General features: G+C 42.6%; 1 protein-coding gene across 2 annotated transcripts in view; it reads left to right on the forward strand.

The window, feature by feature from the left end:
* Nucleotides 1-20,618, forward strand: part of antxr2a (ANTXR cell adhesion molecule 2a) — a 68,270-nt gene that overhangs the window by 16,913 nt on the left and 30,739 nt on the right. For both annotated transcript variants that reach the window (XM_051074935.1, XM_018682324.2), the window contains exons 8-16: nt 749-809; nt 1,353-1,448; nt 3,837-3,906; nt 10,398-10,476; nt 10,979-11,074; nt 15,984-16,034; nt 16,935-17,024; nt 18,885-19,055; nt 19,154-19,234. In XM_051074935.1, the coding sequence (XP_050930892.1) occupies nt 749-809; nt 1,353-1,448; nt 3,837-3,906; nt 10,398-10,476; nt 10,979-11,074; nt 15,984-16,034; nt 16,935-17,024; nt 18,885-19,055; nt 19,154-19,234 (795 nt within the window). The remainder of the gene's footprint in view (nt 1-748; nt 810-1,352; nt 1,449-3,836; nt 3,907-10,397; nt 10,477-10,978; nt 11,075-15,983; nt 16,035-16,934; nt 17,025-18,884; nt 19,056-19,153; nt 19,235-20,618) is intronic.

Below are 20,618 nucleotides of genomic sequence, written 5' to 3' on the forward strand. Positions count from 1 at the left end.
AATGGGAAAACGATGTCATTCCTCGGGTCCTCCCATCATTTTAAGCTCAGACAGGCAAACAGTCAATTTTGTTTTATTCTCTTTTTTTTCCCCCCTCTTCTTTTTTCTCGGGCATTGCCAAGGAAGTAATTAGACGGGGAAAATAGTGGCACAGAGGAACAGCAGCAGATCCTTTTCCTCCCAGCTGTCATCTGCAAGCCTCTCCCCTTTTAACGGTTCCATATCAAACCATCGTATTTAATAAGGCCGCTGTAAACACTTCCCCCTTCCACTCCTCAGATTGAAGTTTCACCCAACATCAAATGAAAGGTTCAAGTGTCCTATATTGCGGTTAATATGCTTCTTTTTACTGACTGTGTACTGGGATTTGCATAGTTTGTCCTTTGTTGATTTATTGAATCATAGCGGATAATGCAGCTTCATGACAGTGGGCTCACACAGGCCTCTTTATATGGTAATGCAGGATCCCGGAGGTTTTTAATAGAACTGAGAAATGGAATAGTCTTGCATAATTTTCCCATAAAGGCTGACACAGCTGCCGTTTCTCCCTCCTGTTCTCCTCACCGCTGATATTCAGTGCTCTCCTTTAGCCGCCAGGCCCCGATCAGGAGCGAGACATTTCTCAGGTGTTGCACCCTAATCTGTTTTCTAAACTTGACAGAGCTGATAACGGCCTGGACTTGATGTATTTATTCTCGGCCCCTCAAGCGATAATGTACCCATTTCATTTTTTCCCTCCATCCTCCAGATATTAAAGCGATCGTGCACAGAGATTCTGAGCGTGGAGCCCTCCAGTGTCTGTGTGAACGGTGAGTGGATCCTCCTGGAACTCTGCACGGCTACATTTATCATCTGCAGGAATTCCTCTTCTTACTGCACGCTCACAGAACTCAGGACATCTTTCCAAGAATAATTGGAACGATATCTCAGTTTCAAGCAGTGGTGAGGTAGCAAGTCTGCTCTGAGACAAGGACTAGATCAATGTGGGTAGTTGAAAATCATCTGAGAACTCACAGGCCATCATAGGACGCTCAAACTCAACACTGAGCTGCAGAAAATTTTAATTATATAAGGTTTTGCAGCTTTTCCGTCCTTTAACACCCACACTTTGGGGGATCAGTGGATCTGAGACTTGTTGGCTTGTGCCTCTTCATCACTGGTAAAACCCTCAGGCATAAATAACATGCCCAAATACATCATCTTATAACTCAGAGCCCGTTAGAGCCACATTCATAGCTATGGTTTCGTCAAATAACATCAGGAAAAAGACCAGATAAGCACATGAAGAAACTCTTAACTATATGTTGGTCCCCCCCTCCCAGTCTTATCTGCTGTGTGTTTACATTCCTCAGAGTCCTTCGACATCGTCCTCAGAGGGAACGGCTTCACCCTCGGCCGCAGCAACGAAGGCGTCGTCTGCAGCTTCATAGTCAACCAGCAAACCTTCAGTAAGTTCTGGAAACCACCTGTAGTACATCTTGTATTCAGTCCTGGCCACAAGATCAGGTTCCTTACGCTGAATTCAAACCATTCAGTACATCTCTGAGCAGCAAAAACAATATGATATCTGCTTCATTTAATATCATTAATTTAATGGTTAAACTGGAATGTGTGGGTGTTGTTTTGTCAATAAATAAGGCAGGTTTCGTGTGCATCAGGCCAGGCAAGCGACAGTGTGGAGGATGACAATGGGACAAAAAAGGAAGGACAGAAAACACAATGGCCAACTTGACTGGTATTTCTGGAGATGATTAAATTTAGTGACACCCTGTAGCTGTAAATGGGTTGTGGAAAAAGCAGTAGCTGCATTTCTACATAATGAAAGTGTGTTGTTATAATTATAATTTGTTGAATACTGAGGTCAGATCATCGTTTCTCACATGGTAAAAATAGGCCAGACGGGAAGTCCAGAATCATCAAAAATAAATAATGGAAAAAAACCTTGAAAGAGCTGAGACACGCACACAACCACAAGCACCGAGCTGCTGCTCTATGAAGACACGATCATGTGCCTGTGCCCACAGTGTTTTTCTTCATTTCATTCAGTCTTAATATAATGAGGATTTATTTAGTGTCATCTCATGTGAACCAGGCTGCAGGGTGGGCGTCTGCGCCGGCCCGCTGACATTTAACTAAATTGTCCTGAGTGAATCTGGTCTGTTCGTCACGTCCGGCGATAGTCGCCCTCCGATCTGACTGAAGTTTTCCCCAGAGCCACAAACTTGCTAACTTGCAGAAGCAGACCCTCCACCCTCTTTCCCCCCGGCAGCTCTGATCTGTGAATGTGTTCATTTCTATTCAGGAGCTCTGAGGATTCATTGTCTTTCATTACATTTTATGCACAAATGAAAAATCAGGAAATCTTTTTATTCTTCTTATTTTATTCTTTATTCTGTGTGTGTGTGCTCAGAGGTCAGACACGGCAAAACAAAAGCCCAGTCTGGACATGTCTGTTATCTCACAGCAGCTCTATATCTATATGATCTAAATTCAACAGAAGAAAGGAGGCTATGTGGGTCACTGTGCTTCTTATTTTGAGCTTGCAGTCTGTTCTTTTGAAAAAAAATCCTTTTTCAGGATGCAAACGGGATTTGGCACAAAGAGCCAGTCTTTTCAAGCTCTCATTTGGCCGTGGGATCTGTGGGATCGATGACTGCCAATGACAACACTTCCCTCTTTGACAAGTTATTCTTGATTTTTCATCATTTCAACTTGACTAAAATACTTGAGCATATTTTTTTCCCTTTAAAAAAGAGCTTCATCCGAATTAGGAAGTGGCCATTAGCAGATGTCTTCCTGTTAGTCCTTTCTCAGTTTAGGCTGTCTCACATTCGCCCACTTGGGGCTATTTATTCCCTTATTGGCTTTTGCATGTGTTCAGCCCAGACCTTTTTAACAGTGGGGCACCTTATAATTATGGACAGGCATCATGGCAACTATGGAACACACACCACATATGTGGAACAGATGCTACAGTCTTCTCCATCACAAAACCAGTTGGAGCCACGAGCAGAGAAGCAAAAAAAAAAAAAAAATTATCAATAATCTAAACGACCTCCATGGCTGAAGATGTTTCAAGCCTCCGTCAACCTGTGCTGATAAACACACACACACACACAGTCACACACTCATATCATAACTCAATCTGTCTTCTCTTCTTTTTAACCTCGATAACAAACAAATTCCAAGCAGTAGGAGAATTCTGAAATATCTTATGTTAATTACAAGAGAATATTCATTAATGTGATATTTAGAAAACAACAGCATATCTTTACATTTAGAGAGACGTTCATATGATGCATGAGGTTAAAGAAAACGTTTCTTCCACCAAAATTTGTCAAAACTATACATGGCTCATAATAATTCTGGTTTTATTTAATCTCTAAAAAGATGTTCAGAGGTTAAGTATTTCAAAGTAAAGAGGATTTTTCCCCCCTGAGATTACAGATCTGTGGTGCCCAGTCTCTCAGCAGCTTTCTATTTTATTTTTTTATAGCACACAAAACGTTTATGAAAATAAAATAACATTAAATATATTGTCATTGTTGAGTAAACACAGGATTAATGCTGATGTGATTTACATTTTGACCAGTTGCTCCTGGGAATATAGAAAATTCACTGTGCTTTTATCCTGTAGTTACCACTGCTGACCACAGAGGCCGCTGTTTCGCAAAACTGAATTCTCATTTTACGTAAAACTGCAATAACTTTTAAATAAAAATACAAAAATTAAAGTAAATGTGATATTTTCTTTACCATATACAATCTGAGAATAAGTTTTCATCTCAGTTATGCAAGTATCTTATTAATGTTTTGTCTTTTTTATTGTTTTGCAGATCATAAGCCGAGTACAGTGCGTAATGATTATCTGCTGTGTCCTGCACCGAAGCTCTATGATGTCGGACAGTAAGTACACAGCAGAGTGTCTGTTGGATTGAAGTGATGGTGGAGCGTGTTAGTGTTGCATGTGGTGCATATGGCTGACTTTATTAATTATGATATCACTATCACATACAGGCCAGTCATGAGGTTTAATACGGATATGATGCAGGTTTTTAGAGGAAACTAAAAAATGAAATGCCATTTCAAATGTTTCATCAGCTTTTCTTTATTCTAAGTGATTTTAAAAGTAATGTATTCTGGAGTTTCCCCATTATTAAATCATGAAATGATGTAGATCAAAACTAGAAAATGAGCTCATGTTTTTCCATCCTGACATGATTTAAATTTCTCAGTTTTGTTATTGCCATGGAAAAGGAAAGAAACAGTGGGAGGACCCCGAAATGAAGGGGATTTCAAAGTTTGAAAGCAGAACTGAAACATCAGTAGTTTATTATAATTTCAAATGATTGTTGTATGTATTAACATCATTTAAACAAAAAGCATTATTTGTTTTCCCTAACTGATCATCAGATATCCCACCAAACTGTTAAAATTATTGCTCAGATCAGGTCTGTGCTTCTAGTTTTAATCTTGGCATGTGAGCAGTAAGTTGTAATGATCGGTGTCTCACTGTGAACTCTATAAAACCAGCACTGATGAATGTAGAAACAGGACCATCTGAATACAATGTAGAATAAAACAGTGAAGAGAAGAAATGCAGTGTTGTGTTTGGGCAGTGTCAGGTCGGCAGCTGCATCTAGGAATCAGAAGCTTACTTCAGTAGAAACAAGCAGAGTTGTATCATGTCGTCGTCTTCTGTAAAACCACACACACGCGCTCACACAGATACTTCCTCTCTTCCAAAACAATTCAGTTTCCCCTTCTCTTCGGGCATTTTTGCATGTTTGTGCTGTTTTTTTTCTCTTTTTAATTTACACTACATCACCCGTATCTCTCTTATATTTATCTAAGACGTTTCAATCCTCGTGGTTTCTCTTAGTCTTACATACACAGTTTTTATTTTGTCTGTGACTTTTTTCGTGCAGATAAACAATTCCTAAATCTATAAATCAGCTGTATGTTAAAACAGTAGCTGAAGGGATGAGGAGTCTGGTGTAGAATAAAGACGCAGTCAACATTTGTAGACGTAACTCGACAGAAAAACAACCCATACATACAACCCAGGAAGATTTAAGTGAAAACAGTGTAAATATGCGTTTATTCCCGGCTGCATAGCTATTGTTTGACTTTAACGTCATCTCTTTTAATCCCAAACCATAACAGATGATCGCTAAGGCATTCTAGATGGAACAGCAGATTTTCATGTCCTGACTGCAATCCAATCAAAAATGTATGATTACGAGTGCCGCTGGCTCCTGAAGGTCTTTCAGCTCTAAAACAGATTATGTATCATATGACGACGGTGATGCAAATCAACTTGAGCCTCACCTCACATAATCTGCTCAGTTTTAAATTCAAACTGCTCAGGAATAACATGTTTTTATTCTGCCAGAGGCAGACGGACAGGGCTGAAATGTGGAAGTGAAAGGTGCAGTTAGACCTGCATTCATGTTTCTGTGGAAGAAAAACAAGGAAAATGTACAGTGCAGTAACAGCTATTTTCATTATGTATTTTTATATTAATTAATCATTTACTGTATTAAATGTCAAATACCAGAGTCCAGGGTGACAGGTCAGATATTTGACATTTAAACTTAAAATGATATAAAACCAGAAAGTCCTCCCGTTTGAGAGGCTGGAACCAGCATGTTTTTGATGATTAATTGTATCAATTATTATGTTTTTCAGTTAACAAAATAGTTGGCGATGAATTTTCCACATATTGATAAATCATTGTTGCACATTTTAACAGGTTTTTTGTGTGTTGATGAGAAAGATCTGGATCCAGAAGCAAACTGAAAATGTTTTATTATTAGAATAACAGTTTTAGAGTCTTGTGCTGCTTTGGCAAGTGCCTCCATTTTCTCTTTTCCTTTTTCCAGTTGATAATTTAAGTGGGATTTCTCTCACTCATCAGCAGTGTAAAGAAAATGCTTTACATTAATTACAGCTGGAGCGACAGAGGCAGCTACTGCAGAACTCCTTGTTTTTGCAGATTTTCTAGGTTTTCTCTCATGAATAGAATCAGCAGAGCAAAAGAAAATCTCATGTCTTTCAAGATACAGTAAAAAGATTAACTTGAACGACTACATCTGTAAACCACAGGCCTACAGCGCCTGCTACGCCCTGATAGGACCTGAGCTGACGCTACGTGCCTGCCATTTGCAAAAGGCCTGCTTAATTAACTCTTGGCTGCCAGTGGTGACCCATTAAGTAGTTAGCTGGTACGGGTGGTGAGTAAACACATCTGTTGGAGAGGCTTTAAAAGGATGTGCGACAGATGCAGCCGTTCCCTTTTCCACGCTCCCCATTTAAATAATTCACCATGCGCTGACAATCCCTGCACCCCGGACCACCTGCATGGAACGACGGAGCTCGGAAACTTCCGTCTCCGTCCATCTGTCTGCTTCTGCTCCATCACTGCTACCGGCGCACAGGGCGCTCTGTTAACACAGCTCTACTCAGCCGGAGAAGAATCACCTTTTCATTGCACATCGATTCCCTGGTTCCCCTTTTCACCCGTGTTTGTTACGCATGGGGCCTCCTCCTCAGCCAGCACTGCTGCAGTTTCTGTCTTGACCTCACAGATATGGGTTGCTTTGGAGCATATTTCAGATAGAGCAGTTGCTCGAGCTGAGGAAGCTGCAGCTTCCTGTCCCACCGGGGACTCTGAGCAGGCGGCTCTGCACCCCGGCTCCATGTCCAGGAATCACAGTGTCCTCAGTTGGTCATTGAACTGTGTAGGAGCACTCACGGAGAGGCATCATCTGTGCTGACAGCTGTGGCATCAGGCTTGAAACACTGGCATCTGCTGATGCCCTTCCTTACCTCCCCTCTGCCTCCCCCCTCCTCCTCCTCCTCCCCCCATGTGTATTCCCATTAGGAAACCCAGCACAGCCTGCTGGGGCGCCGATCGAGAGGTTAAGTGGCTGCGCTCTAGCAGCAGCATGTCCTCACCTGGTGTTTTCACAATAATGGTGGAGGACAAAAAATAACTAAGCCGGGAGTCGACACCTGCTTTACAAAGCAGGTACAGTAGCTAATGCTAACGCTCATCAATAATTAAACAGGCTGTCCCAGGGCTGCTGCTAGCAGCGGCATCGCTCCATCTGCTCCTGTGGGGGCATGAGGATGTTTATGATAGAAATGTCCTGTTGTTTGATTGTCCTCCATGTGGCACAGACATGTTGGATGTGCAGTGATTTGTTATCATCTGATGAAGCTGGAACGGACTCTGTTTGACTGAAGGATGCAGCGGTTTGTCAGCTTCAGGTCCTCAATGTGTAAAATCAGATGATTCAAGCTGCTCTCGGTCCTGAAAAACAAAAATAAGCAATAAACTGATCCTGGTTCACTGGTTCTCAACATTTTTAGGTTGTGATCCTTTGAAATGATGCAGTGTCTTGTCCTGAGCAGTTCAGTTTGACGAGTATTTAAAGGCCTTAGAGCGCCCAGGATTTCACAAGAAAAGTCTGAAAAAATAAACTAGAATTTAGTTTTTTCTACCTCTCAGTCCTTTATGATTTTGTGATTTATCAGGAGACACTTTGCACACAGCTGATCATTTTGTAAATCATCCTGCTGTGTTTTAGAAACCTGATGATATTTGATCTACACCAGTTAATTTACATAGACACTGATAGAAATAAATACGTTTAAAAATCAAAAACTGTACATCACGCGATGTGTAGCTGTGTAGTTGGAGCTGGTATTATCTGTGAAGTTACCAGCTGCTGTGTCAGAAAACCATCAGTTTGTTTTAATTTTGTACCATCAGTCAGTCCTTCAGAGAGCTCGTCACACTCTCCAAATGGTGGATGTCTCACTCTGGAACAGGACTTCTCATCTGGTCCCAGGATTCATGAGGTGATCCCTCCCATCAGCAGAGTTTCCTTCCCTCCATCAGAACTTCTGCCACACAAACTCGTGCAGAGTGATGGCTCCTGGATGTCGAGTGACAGTCCTCGCATATGCTCCGCTGTGAATTATTCAGCCTCCTCAATTTTCACATCTTTAAGGGAAGTTTGAAAGCCATTAGCGTCACCATTGTCAGCCGCTCCAGCTGTATCGCATCACCAAAGCTTAGTGTCACAGCGGGGCCTACTTTCTGACAGATTAGAGCGAGCCCAGGGACAAAGTTTTTCCGACGCGGTGCCAGAGATCTGCGGTGGGAAGAAGCCTTCTGCCATTCAACTGGTGTCCCTGGGAGCCCGTGTCGCTTTCTACCCAAATTCTGACTGATCCCTCGGCCCCGTGACAACCTGCCCTCTCATCTCCCATTTATTCAAACATAACCACCAACCCACCAAGCAGCTGCAGCTCTCTCCTCGGTGTCACTCACTGGCTTTGGCTGCGTAAAAGTTAAATGACAGGAAGAGTTGCTTTAAATTATTCATCCAGCTTTATTTTAAAAGTCATCCGGTTCCCTCTTTCACTGTTTAACCCTCGTGTTCTGCTTCTTATAGCCTGAACATCACCGTCTTGTTAAGTCTTAGTACTGGTCCTTTTTTGGGCATTTTGCTCGATAGATGACTTAAACAGTCGATTAATTTTCTGCTGAGCGACAAATAGACTGACTAAACATTTCAGCACTAATTGTAAAACAGTGGCACAGCTAACAGCTTTAATAGATGTTGTCATTCCTTTGGTAATTTTCCTGGAAATAAAAGGGTGAAAACGAGAAGAGGATATATGACTTATGCCTCTGTGCTGGAGCAGATTCTGCCTACTCAACAGTAACTCTGTAAATTAGCAGTCAGTGTCTCAAGGAGAAAGAAAAAAGGCCTGGCTGACTATGGTTGGGTTGTGGTGCGTTAAGGATGTCCAGCGATGTCAGGAGAAAGGCGGGGGGGTGGGGGTGGGCGAGCGTTCGTCAGTGTAACTCGCTTGGGAGCTTTCCTCCTTCACACGCCGGGGTCCACACCTCCAGCTTGATTAACAACCTGCCCACCATTATCACGGATTGAGGGTGTCAACTAAATTAGCCTCTCCCCTCACCCATTCAGCACAAGCACTTAGTTAACATGCAGGGACCTGGGATGGCTGCAGAGGCGTGCAGCGTTTCAGTAATCTACTGTACATCAGACACAAAGAGATGAAAATGAAAAAAGTGGAACTGTAAGTACTTAACTTTGTGTCTTGGCTGGACTGGATTCAGAGAATAAACTGATGTTTGCTGTTAGTGCAGCAGAGTTAATCTGCAGTGTCACCTAAAATTCAAAACACTTAAACCTCGTCTTAAATCTTCTCGAGAATCCTCCTCTCCCTGCCTTTGACTTCTTTAACTGAGCCTGTCCATTGTGTGTTAGTTATTCTGTTGTAGCTGTAGCTTTATTAATAAACAGATATTTTAATTAATTTAAAGAAGCTGGTTAAATATTCAACAATCAGCATCACGTATCAAATGAATAAAAAAGAAAATATTATTAATAAAAATAAATACATGTTAAAAAAGGTAAGTGGAGGCTTCAGTGTCAAAGTGCATCTGGTTTTTAAAGTTCTGTGAATTGTCTTTTAAATATTTAGTGTGGGTAAATAAGGAAAGGTGCAAAGGAGTCAGTTTAGACTATTTAGAATACACCGCATAGTAATGGACACATGGTCTGGTTGCTCATCTGTTCTGAACCACAGGAGAATTGGTGGCCCAAGGCTCTGCCTCAGGCAAAATCCAAAGCAAAGAGAGCTCTCTTGTTATTATTCCGCAGCAGCAGTTTTTATGCAGGCCTCCCCTGTACGCTACCACACACTCACAGCTGGCCGCTCACACACAATACCACTCTGCGTACTTCTTTCTCTCCTCTCTCTCTCTCTTTTTTTTTTGTGTTGAAGGGAGGATTTCAGGCGTTTCACTTGTTCCATATCCTGAATTCTCATTAAACCTGTGGTAATTGGATTGGGCGTAATAGACATATGGAAATTGCGGTGCCGTTCATCATTAGGGTTTTAATTGCACCCATTTTGGCCTCCGCATTTTTCCCTCTAAATAAGTCATAGGAGTTCACGAGCCTTGTTACTGCTAGTCAGATTACTTTATCCACACACACACACACACTCTGACGGCTGTGGTAATGAGAGGATTTCCTCCTTCGCAGTTTGACCATTGTGTTCTGTGGTGAGCATTGTGCTAATGTGAGCGCGGGACTTGTTACTTCTTCTTAAACAGAATTTGCTCGTGAAACAAAACAATTTAGCCTTTTATTCTGTCATTAGAAAAACAGTGGATATTTGACCTTTGAGGCAAATACTGATATTGATATTAGAACATGAAAAAAATGAAAATCTAATACCAGTTCATCAGCTGATGTTCCTTACAGCAGCTAGCTTCCCTTTGTTTCTCAAAAACACTGAGATCTGTGATAATTATTTGTGACACTGGCTGAACTTGTTCTTTTCAGGACCATGGATGTTCTCATCAGCCTCAACAACGGCAAGTCCTTCATCTCCAGTGCCTACACCATCACTGCTTCCACATGTGTGAGTCTGGATCACCATCACTTTTTAAACAAAATGAAATGATATGAAGAGGAATATTTTCTACCTGCACATACACAGCACTCCTCTTACTTTAACCTCACGCTGCCCTTTCCTGACACGAGGCCGACTTCCTCATTTAAAGTTTCAGTAAGTGTTGCTCAGATTGTGGTATTATAAGCAGAACTCCCTCCTCCTGGCTTCACTGTGATGCGTTCACATACAGCAGATTATCAGCAACATTCAGTGGTAAAACTGAAACATTTCTTGAAGCTGATATTAGTCAGATTGCTGTGAATAAAATAAATCTACAATATCATAAATTTACACACTCTACTTGTCCCCACATGTCTGCATGCGTCCCTGCGAACACAGAACAGAACTGGATGTGACTTTGTGAAATCTCCAAGGACACAGTTGTTTGGATGGCGGTGATTTGACTGTCTGATGTCTTTATTTGATATTTGATGTAGAAATCCACCGCTGTTCTCTTTGTCTCATTCAGTCGGATGGTTTGGCGGTGGCGATCGTCTTCCTGGTGCTGCTGATCCTCGTGGCTCTGGCCCTCATGTGGTGGTTCTGGCCTCTCTGCTGCACAGTGGTGAGTATCGCTGCAGTGTTCAAGACCAAATCTGAACAAACTCAACTTAGCTAATGATTCATTTACACTGGTTTTGCCCAGAGATAACAGCAAGTCCTGTGATAACGCTAACTCTCTGGATGGCTTTTTAAAATCTTAAACTGTTGCAAACTTCCTGGTGTTGCACATGCAGTGTGTTTTAAGAAGTGGTTCAACTGAAACTGTAGTTGGGAAAGCGGCTCAGTTCATGTGAGGTTTATTCTGACTGAGAAAGCCCAAAGCTGTAACCATAAACCAGTGGTAAGCAGCAGGTCAGGTCAGACTCCGCTGTATCTGAGGCCGCCGATAAACAGTGTGCTCAATATTGGTGTTGAACATCTGCTCAACCTTGTCACCTCCCGTTTACCTCGTTTACCCGCGGCGGCTTAGCAACACCACAGAGGGAGAACCTCTAACAGGAAGTCGAGAGCCCACATCCTGCAGATCAGTGGCTGATTGATGCACGTGATCACACTCACAGAGATGAAGTGTTGTTTTATGTGAACAAACTATTTCAACAACAAAACAAGGCAGAGATTAGCAGGAGAAAAATGTGAGTGACAGATTGCACAAAGTTAACAAAATCTCTGTTTGTGCAGGACTAATATTAGGCCTACCTGGGGACCGCAGTGATTAATAATAATCACAGAGATTGTTTGTGGTTTAATCACATTTGAATCTGCCATGTCCATGCTGCAGCTTAAAATACTTACTCTGTGGTGGTAAACACAGAACTCCTAAAGCTAATCTTGTCAACCAGTATTTAATTTCTGCTGCATTTTGTTTTTACCTCTTGTTTTCTTTTGTTTTCCTCTTAACATTTTGTTTTTCTTCAGTGATTGCTAACTTCCTTCCTTGTCTTGCTTTGCTAAAGGATGGGATAAATCGTGGGGGACAAAATATAACAATTTCACCAAGTTCCTCCTCACGTTAAGTCTTATTAACAGGTGCGTAGGATCACATTCTCCTGGCTGTGACTGAAGCAAAGCCGATCATTTGTACTCACTTTATTAACAAGGTTTCAGTCCTTCATCATGTAAGTTTTTGTCAGCGAAGCCAAGAAGCTGATTGAGAAAATATGTCTCCAGGGCCCTTTAGGTGTAAAAAGACAGTGAAAACGAGCCAATGTTGGCTGAAAATCTCACTGATGTAAATTTGTATGAATGCAGTGAAGTGCTCTTTGACTGATTTAATTCTACCTCAGGAGGAGGGATGAGTACTGAGGTATAGTCTATTTAAACCTTGTTCATTCATTTATTTAACATTTAATCATACTTTGATTTTACCTGCTTTTCCTTACGCTCAACCTTCTGCAAAAGATGCATTCAGTGGACAAGTGAAATGTCGTGTAGAGTGGACACTGAGCAGTCAACTGTTCTTAATACTGAGAATAAACCTCAGTTTACTGGAGTCGTAGAACAAAATATAAAGTCTTGACTGGTGCAGCTGCGAGTTCAGAGGCTCTGGTGAATAAAGAAGAAATTTCATTAGTTAGTGCAACTGTGTTTGTGGAACTGTGTAGGTTGGAAGGTTATTCGTTAGTCCCACAGATCGCCACATGTTACTGGTCCCATGTGAACAGGGTGTTTGTTAAAGTGGAACTTGAGGCTGTGTTTAATTAACAAGCCTTGAATCTGCGATTTAATTCTGAGCTCTTTATTGTTTCCCTTCCAGCAACTTGATTGTACTTTTTTTTTTTTTTTCATTTAATCCACGGTTTAAACTTTTGTTTAGTTGTGGATATTCATGAAAACTACCATTGTAAACTCCTCACCTCCTTTGAAAAAAACAGCCTCACCCACTTAACCATTTACAAAAATCCACAACAGATTATCGTTTGGGGCAATGACAGAGGGGTACAGATGGTGCACCCCGGCCTTTTTTCTGTGTCTCTGCTTTTTTCTACTGAGATCTGATAAAGGCAAATTTACCCTCCACATCCAACTCCCACCCCCTCCCCGCTCCCCACTCCACCTCCGTTCCCGCTCACCCACGCCGCCCCTTAAATGATAGACGTCACCTGGCTTTGTGGACCTGAAGGGAGCCCATCCAGGATGAGATGGAAGCATATTTTGGAAAACCAACAAAGGCATTAAAATGTAAACCCCCTGCAGCATGTCTGGCCGCGGACGTGTTTGTCTTGGTGGAGAGAGCTGCTGTTGCCTTCCATCGAGGGACGCAGCAGAAGAGGAGGGCCATGTGTGGCTTGTTAATATTTAAACCCCCAGTCTGCCAGGTTTCAGCAGTCAGGATGAGGCCACGCACACACACACACACACCCAACCTCTTTCCCACAATCCCTCTCTCTCTGTCTCTCTCCCACATGGCTTGATGCCAGGAGAGAGGTCATACAAGCTGTGGAGTGGTAATTTCTTTGTTTATGATTTGTTTGGAAATTAAACTCAGAGTGGCGTAGCCTTTAGTTCAAATCAAAGGATTTAGGGTTGGAGATGCAGTTTCGAATAACATCGGCGGTTTATCCAAATTACAAATGATTCACGGCTAAATTGGATGCACTTTTGGACACATTTTCAACTCAGTTGGTGTTTAATATGTTAATAATCTCTGATTATTTCATTTTAGAAGCTGTCAGCGTTGCTCCCTGACGCAGAACTTTTATCTTCTTTTGTTTCTGTTTCCCTCAGAATCATCTCTATTTTCTAAAAACAGATTAATGTGTCCAAAGTTCTAAACACAACCATTTCTAAATATGCTACCTGCCACTGATCCATCACGATAAGCCTCACGAAACAGCTTGACACAACACGGTTTGGGCTTGAGGTTGGGAACGAGCAGATTATCTGGTCCAGTCGGACAGTTACGGAGACAGCCATATGGGGACGATGCCCCGAGCTCCTGCGATTGGTCTGATTTCCCCCCGGTGTCATGGCTGCAGTGGCGAGCTGCGGGGGCTGATGTCAGATGGCTAAGCATCCTGCGGTTTAGTTTTTAATTATGCCGCCACGTCGCTGAGCAGCTCCTCTTCACATCTGTCCATCAGGTAGCTGGGAAAGAGCAGCAGAGCCCCGTCATTTGTATAATGCTTTATTTATCCCACAATATGTCCAGGAAATCTGCTGCTCTTCATAAAAAGAGATAATCCTGTCTGCGTAAGGTGTGGCTGAAATGATGTTAATCAGCGTATGGAGAGGCTACTGGAAGACCTTTACTGGATTTGCTTACAGCCAGTTGTGTGTCAAAGAGCAATTAATTAACACTAATTGATTATTTTTCATTATTCTAATGACAACAGTATGTGGTGAATGTGATGGTATCCCCGTGTTTAACGGTGAATGAAACAGCTGTTAGGATCTATGATATGCCATAATTACATTGCTCTTTTTTCCCTCCAAAACCAATTTAGCAAATGCACAAGCAGCAATGACAGTGTAGTATCTGTCTGTGATGACTAATGGACAAAGGTCCTCCTTCCACTTTGCCGCACACCTCAACTTGAGATATGTCCTCACTGTAATTATATGTACAGTATTTATAGGCCGGACGCTGTGTGTGTAGTGCTAACGTCCACTCCTGTGAGAGGAGGTTTTATCATACACCAACCCTGGGGGAAAAAAAACGTGTGTGGAGAAGTGAACAGGAAACGTTTTCCTTTCTTATCGACTTCAGCTTTTAGCAAAGTGCTACTACACCTCATTTTCATTATCATTTAATCTCACATAAACTATTACACGTTGTCAGAGCTCAGAGTGACGTCTTCAAATCACCTGAAGATATTTTGTTTACAGTGATATCAAACAGAAAACTGGAGCAAAGGTGGAACCAGATGATTTTTGCTATTTTCATTTGCATTTTCTTGAAATGTAATGATACCTTTAAAGAAATTCATGTGCAACCTGCAAAAATGTCTCACATTTCTTAGTCTAGAATGACTCAAATTGTTTTTTAGTTCAGGAAAATGTTTTAAGGAAACACCATGTATAGGCTACATCTGTGGTCACAGACCTCTGTGTTCTGAGAGCTGCAGCTACAGAGAGCTCTCTCACTATCTACCAGCAGATGACGAAAACACAGAATAAAGTCTCCTCCAGCGTGATCCCTCTCACAGATGGAGTGAGTGGCAGTGGTGTCTTCAGCAATCCTGCAGTAAAAAGTTGGGACATCTGTATGTGAAGCGTCTGACTGACACCTGACAAATGCCACTGTCAGACTGCCCCTTTGCTTTGCCGTGCACATCTGAAAAACCTAGTCGAGGCATCTTGTCCTTGAGTGGAATCACATTGTGGACAACCTGCTCCTCAGGTGCCATGTCATCCAGTGTTGTCATGAACAATGCCGCTGGGCTGGTCACTCTGCTGTGGGAGAGGTGTGTCGCGGGTATGAGTGTGTGTTTTCCTTTTTTTGTCAGCATGTGTGTGTGTGTGTGTGTGTGCTGCTACTCATCTTCCGCCCAGACAGGGCTTGGAGCCGAGCCCGAGCCTCCTCCTCTGTATCTCATTGGAGCTAATTAACTCCTTAGGACTTTATGATTGGGGGGATTGCTTGGGAGCACTGAACCCCATCCAATTAATTAAGAGCTAAACGGGCAGCAGCGCTCGCCCCAAAGACTCCCCTGTCAACAAGTTGATTTTCAGCTTTTCTTTATTTTGCACGGGGGGCCCCTGATGTTGGTTTACAAGCAGAATCCTTGTAATCAGTAGTCAGCGGGGCGATGGGGCGCCAGTTGCATTTACAAAGCAGCCTGGCAGCGGCGGCGGCGGCGGCGTCTCTGCCGTGCAGCAAGCTCAGGGATGTCTCTGTTTGTCTCAGTCACCTGTCACTAATCACCTCCGTCAGCCTTGTCTCGACAAGGCCTGAGCGTGTGTTTGTGTGTCTGTACACGTCCCTCCATGGACTTTGTGCTGACGCTCTTTTGCTTTTTCTGTTTATCCAGGTCATCAAAGACCCACCGCCACCTCCTCCACCTTCCCGTCCTCCACCACCTGTGAGTATGAATGTGGTGCACCAGTATAATTAGATTGATGCCAAAAAACTCTTTTAAAAAATCTACTCTTATAGTATTGTAGAAGAAAATAAGAATCATGAAGCAGAGTCCTGAGGACACTGAAATTAAAGGAACATTTCCACATTTGTATAAATAAACTTAGTGGCTTTCTTTCAAAAATAGAATAGAAAGATTGAAGTATGAAGCTAGAGTCCGGAGGGGTTAGCCTAGCTTAGCATTAAGACCTCTAAAGATATAACTCAGTCTAAAACCACATTTCATTTGTGTACAGGTTTCACTAACTTTAGTGGTGATGGCACGTGGACTTTTGTCGATGTTTCCCACTACTTACAGAGCTTATCACTTTATGGTCTCAGCTCTGTGCTTTACACGTAGACATTTCAAAACGTTTGAGATGTTAGTACACTGAGAAATTTGTTGTTTTTATGACCTTTTTATGTTGAACAAGCCATTGGTCATTACTGACATAACAAATCTGACTCACATCTCTGTCATCACAGTATGCACAAACAGGTTTTGGTCTTTAGTATGCACCCTCTGCAAGTCTGAATATCTCCATAGGATTAAAAATACTGCAGGAAATATTTTGAGGAAATCAAATCACATAGAAAGAATCTATGGCTGTAGCAGGACGGAAGTGTCTTTTCCATCCTGATGAAGTGACGTAAATGAGTCTTTCCTGTAGGAAGGAAATGCATTCAAATGTTAGTGATAATAGTTGAAAGAAAGAACAATAGCAAGCACAGTCCTGCACTACCTTCCTTTTGTCAAGCTAGTAGATTTGATAAATGTTGGTGTTTATAGAATCAAAGTTTGCAGATGACTGCAGCTGCAGTACTTGAGTATTCGTCTCTAAATTTCCCTTCATATCTTTCTAAGGAGCCTGAGCAGCTGCCCAAGAAGAAGTGGCCGACTGTGGACGCCTCGTACTACGGAGGAAGAGGAGCTGGAGGGATCAAACGCATGGAGGTCAGGGACTAAACATTATCCCCCGACATGTTACTTTCAGGGTGAAACACTTGCATCACATTATGTTTGACACATAAATCTCCTCGATGTCACTTGATGTGAATATGTGAGCAGCAAATGTTAGAACATTTTGTCAGTCAGAGAACGAAACGACTGGAATCCTACAAAGACCAGATCAGATTCTTAGACAGTAGGAGGAGATGCATCTCTGACGGCTGTTATCCAGTAAACCTGCATCACGGTCAGAGAAACCTGCTGACGTTCAGTCTTTTCTCTGGAGCTAGAAGTTTGTTGAGTAACGCAGGCAGCAGGAGGAGGGACTGACCGGCCGGCCGACCGTACCGCTGTCCTCGTCAGTCCTCTGATGCCTCCGACGTGACAGGCCCTGCCATCTCGTCCTTCGCCGTCCGGGCCTGATTGGATCAAGTCGTTGCCGGGATGAAGGATTGAGTGCTCCTGTCAACTTGACATATCCACCTCACCCACCTCACCCACCTCTCCTCTCCACCTCCCCCTTCTCAACTCCCAAACCTTGGCAGCCCCTTTGTTATCCGCCTCCTCTGTGGGGAATCCAGGTTTAAAGGCGAGCTCCCCTCCTCCACCCCCCTCGCTGTTGTACCCCCTACCGCTTACCAGCCCCGAGGAAGTTGGTGGCATTGCAGGGATTTCCCAGCATCCTCAGGGAGCCCCTACCTCTTGACTTCATCCCCACGAGTGTTTGCGAGATATGAGCCGGGCTATCTCCCCTCTCTCTCGTCTTCCTGTGGCAGGTTGATTCCCATCGACAGGCCTGTCTCCACTTCTGAAGCTTCCCCCCTGTGGATGGAGAACAAGGTGCTTGTTGAGATCAACTTGTCCTCTCCTCTGCATCCACATTTAAGACATCACGCTGAGAAAAACAACCTCCACCTCCACCACTTTGCCGCTGCCAATATTTCAAACGTGTATTGAGCGGGCCGAGGTGACAACGTATCTTTTATTCATCGCAGCCCTCTCTTTTCTTGATGATGCGGCAGGCCACGGATGTATCCCAGAGATGATTCTGAAAAGCTGTTCTATATTGTCACGGCTTAACCTACAGCTTGAAAATTGTGTCGCTAATTAATCACCTCTCCCCATTCATGCGATGGTGGATTTTTTTTTTTTTTTTTTTTTTTATCTCATCCTGGCAACAGATGTGATGAATTCAATTAAAAAGCAGGACAGCTTAACTAACACACAGGCCTGCATTCACACGCTCACGCACACACAATAACACGTTATACAGCATGTAAATATGCTTATTAATAAAAGAAAAAACAGGTTTTCAGGTCATTTAATTTTCTTATGGATATATAGTGATATAATGGTTATAATCATAATGTTTATCCTTAACCATTCCCGTGCTTGTTAGTTTCTCTGTGGACAAATGTGTGTTCAGCGTCCAATGCTTACGGGCCATCATGGATGCTCTTTTGTAAACTTAGGATTTTTTTTTGACTGGTCTTTAATCAAGGACTGCAATTAACAGTTATTTTCATCACTGATTAAAGGAAACTCCACCATGAAGATCAGTTTTAGAGTGAGCCCTACTCAGCTTGTGAGAAATGTTGCTCTGGAATTCATTTGTCAAGTCTGAGAAAATCACGCTTTCAATCAAGCTTTCTCGAGAACCGCTCATTTAAAAAACTTCACAGTTGACACTGCACTTCCTTGGATCCTCAGCAATACACTAGCCAAGTTTGAAGTCGATGGGATGAGTGGTTGTCGAGAAATTCAATGGACAGACAGACGGACGTAGTTTTGTCCATTTATGGTAAGATGATTGTAAAAGGAAGAGAATAATCTGTTTGTGTCTCTTGGTTTGTTTTACCTGTCCAGGTGCGCTGGGGTGAAAAGGGCTCAACAGAGGAGGGGGCCAGGCTGGAGAAGGCCAAGAACGCCATAGTGTCCATACCAGAGGACGTAGAGGAGCCAATGATCAAACGCCCCACCCCGAAACCTGCTCCCACCTACCACCAGACGGAGAACAAATGGTACACTCCCATCAAGGTGAGCACTTTTATTTTTGTCAGAAAATAAGTTGGACATGCTGATGCCTCAGTTTTATATCAAGATACTGAGACGCAGTCCTATTTTTGTTGCATCAGGGTCGTCTCGATGCTTTGTGGGCTTTGTTGCGGCGGCAGTATGACCGAGTTTCCCTCATGCGTCCCACCTCTGCAGACAAGGTAAGTGGGTGACAAGAACCTTAAAAATCATCCCTGAATTTCACCAGCCGTGAAACAAATGCATGGGTTCCACCACTTAACATGCCATTGTTCCCTGTGGAAAGTTTATTAAAAAACACAAACCATACTCGTGAGGAAGAAAATATGCAGAGGCACGCAAAATTTTGGTGTAGATTCAGTAAACAGCAAAGAGTGTGTGCGTGTTTTACTGTAGGGTGTGTGTGGGATACAGTGAATGAGCGTCATAGTGGTACGTTGGGTTTTTTTGTTGCACAAACCTGCAGCCTGAAGGGAGTGAGTCAAAGTCTCATTGGTGGTCATCTGTGTGGTTTACTGTATTCAAAACATAAAAATATCCTGCTTCAGTCAGCAGTGTGGTCTTCTTTTTTTGACGATTAAATGTATTTTTACCCTTTCAAATCTTTTGAGTCACCACTAAATTACACTTAAGAGCTCATTGTTTTATTGCTGTCTATTGTGCTTAAGCTGTTGCGTTACAGTAATCTGTGTAGTCCGTCTCAGCAGAGGAAGCTGCTGGCACAAGTTTTGCATTGTGTTCTTGTTACCTAATCGGGTCGATGTGAGCTGCAGCTGCAACAACTCAAAGGAAGCATGACAGGGACAGCCAAATAAGGTCAAACTCTGGACTTTCCTCAACCTCCATCAGAGAAGAGGAAACATATCAGTCGTACAAACCGACACACATTTTCTTAGCTTTCTAAGGCTGCAGTCAAACTGACAGACCATGCCGTCTGCTGTGGACACTGAGCTTAATCTTAAAATGAATGCCATCGATTAGAATCAGATTGCAGATGTATGAAAAGTGATGAAGTGATTCTGTTTAATTTCTAGACCAGATTTAGGTCCAGAAACGCTCACAGCTACCATTTCATTGCCTTCTTCTTATGATGTCATCCCTACAAACTTTATACAGTGGTAATAACTGTAGAAATCTCCTCACTAGCCCACATTACTGCTGCATTCAGCTCTTTTTTTGAGTGTGAACAAGTAGAACCTGATTAACATTTAGCCAAATAAAGGGAAAATCAAATATAAAGGTTGAGGAAAAACAACAACTGACTCCTCCAAACTCTTTCCTTCTGTCCCTGAAGTAAAATATTGCAGAAGCTGTACAGGCAAATAGGAAAAAATGACACATCTGTACACATGCTTACTGTATAAATTTGTATAAATTTAGTCCCTGGTGTCTTTTATCCACTGTGGTGGGCACTTCCTCCTCACAGAGGTCTGAGAACATGCACCATAAGAGTTTTAAATGGTTCAGAGAATGATGTCAGACTGCAAACACCTCGAGTGGAATAACGTTCACCACTACGAAGAACACGGAAAAAATGGAGCCAGTTGGCCAGCTGTGAGCCTGACA

The sequence above is a fragment of the Lates calcarifer genome, linkage group LG13, assembly GCF_001640805.2.
Source record: "Lates calcarifer isolate ASB-BC8 linkage group LG13, TLL_Latcal_v3, whole genome shotgun sequence".
NCBI lineage: Eukaryota > Metazoa > Chordata > Actinopteri > Centropomidae > Lates > Lates calcarifer.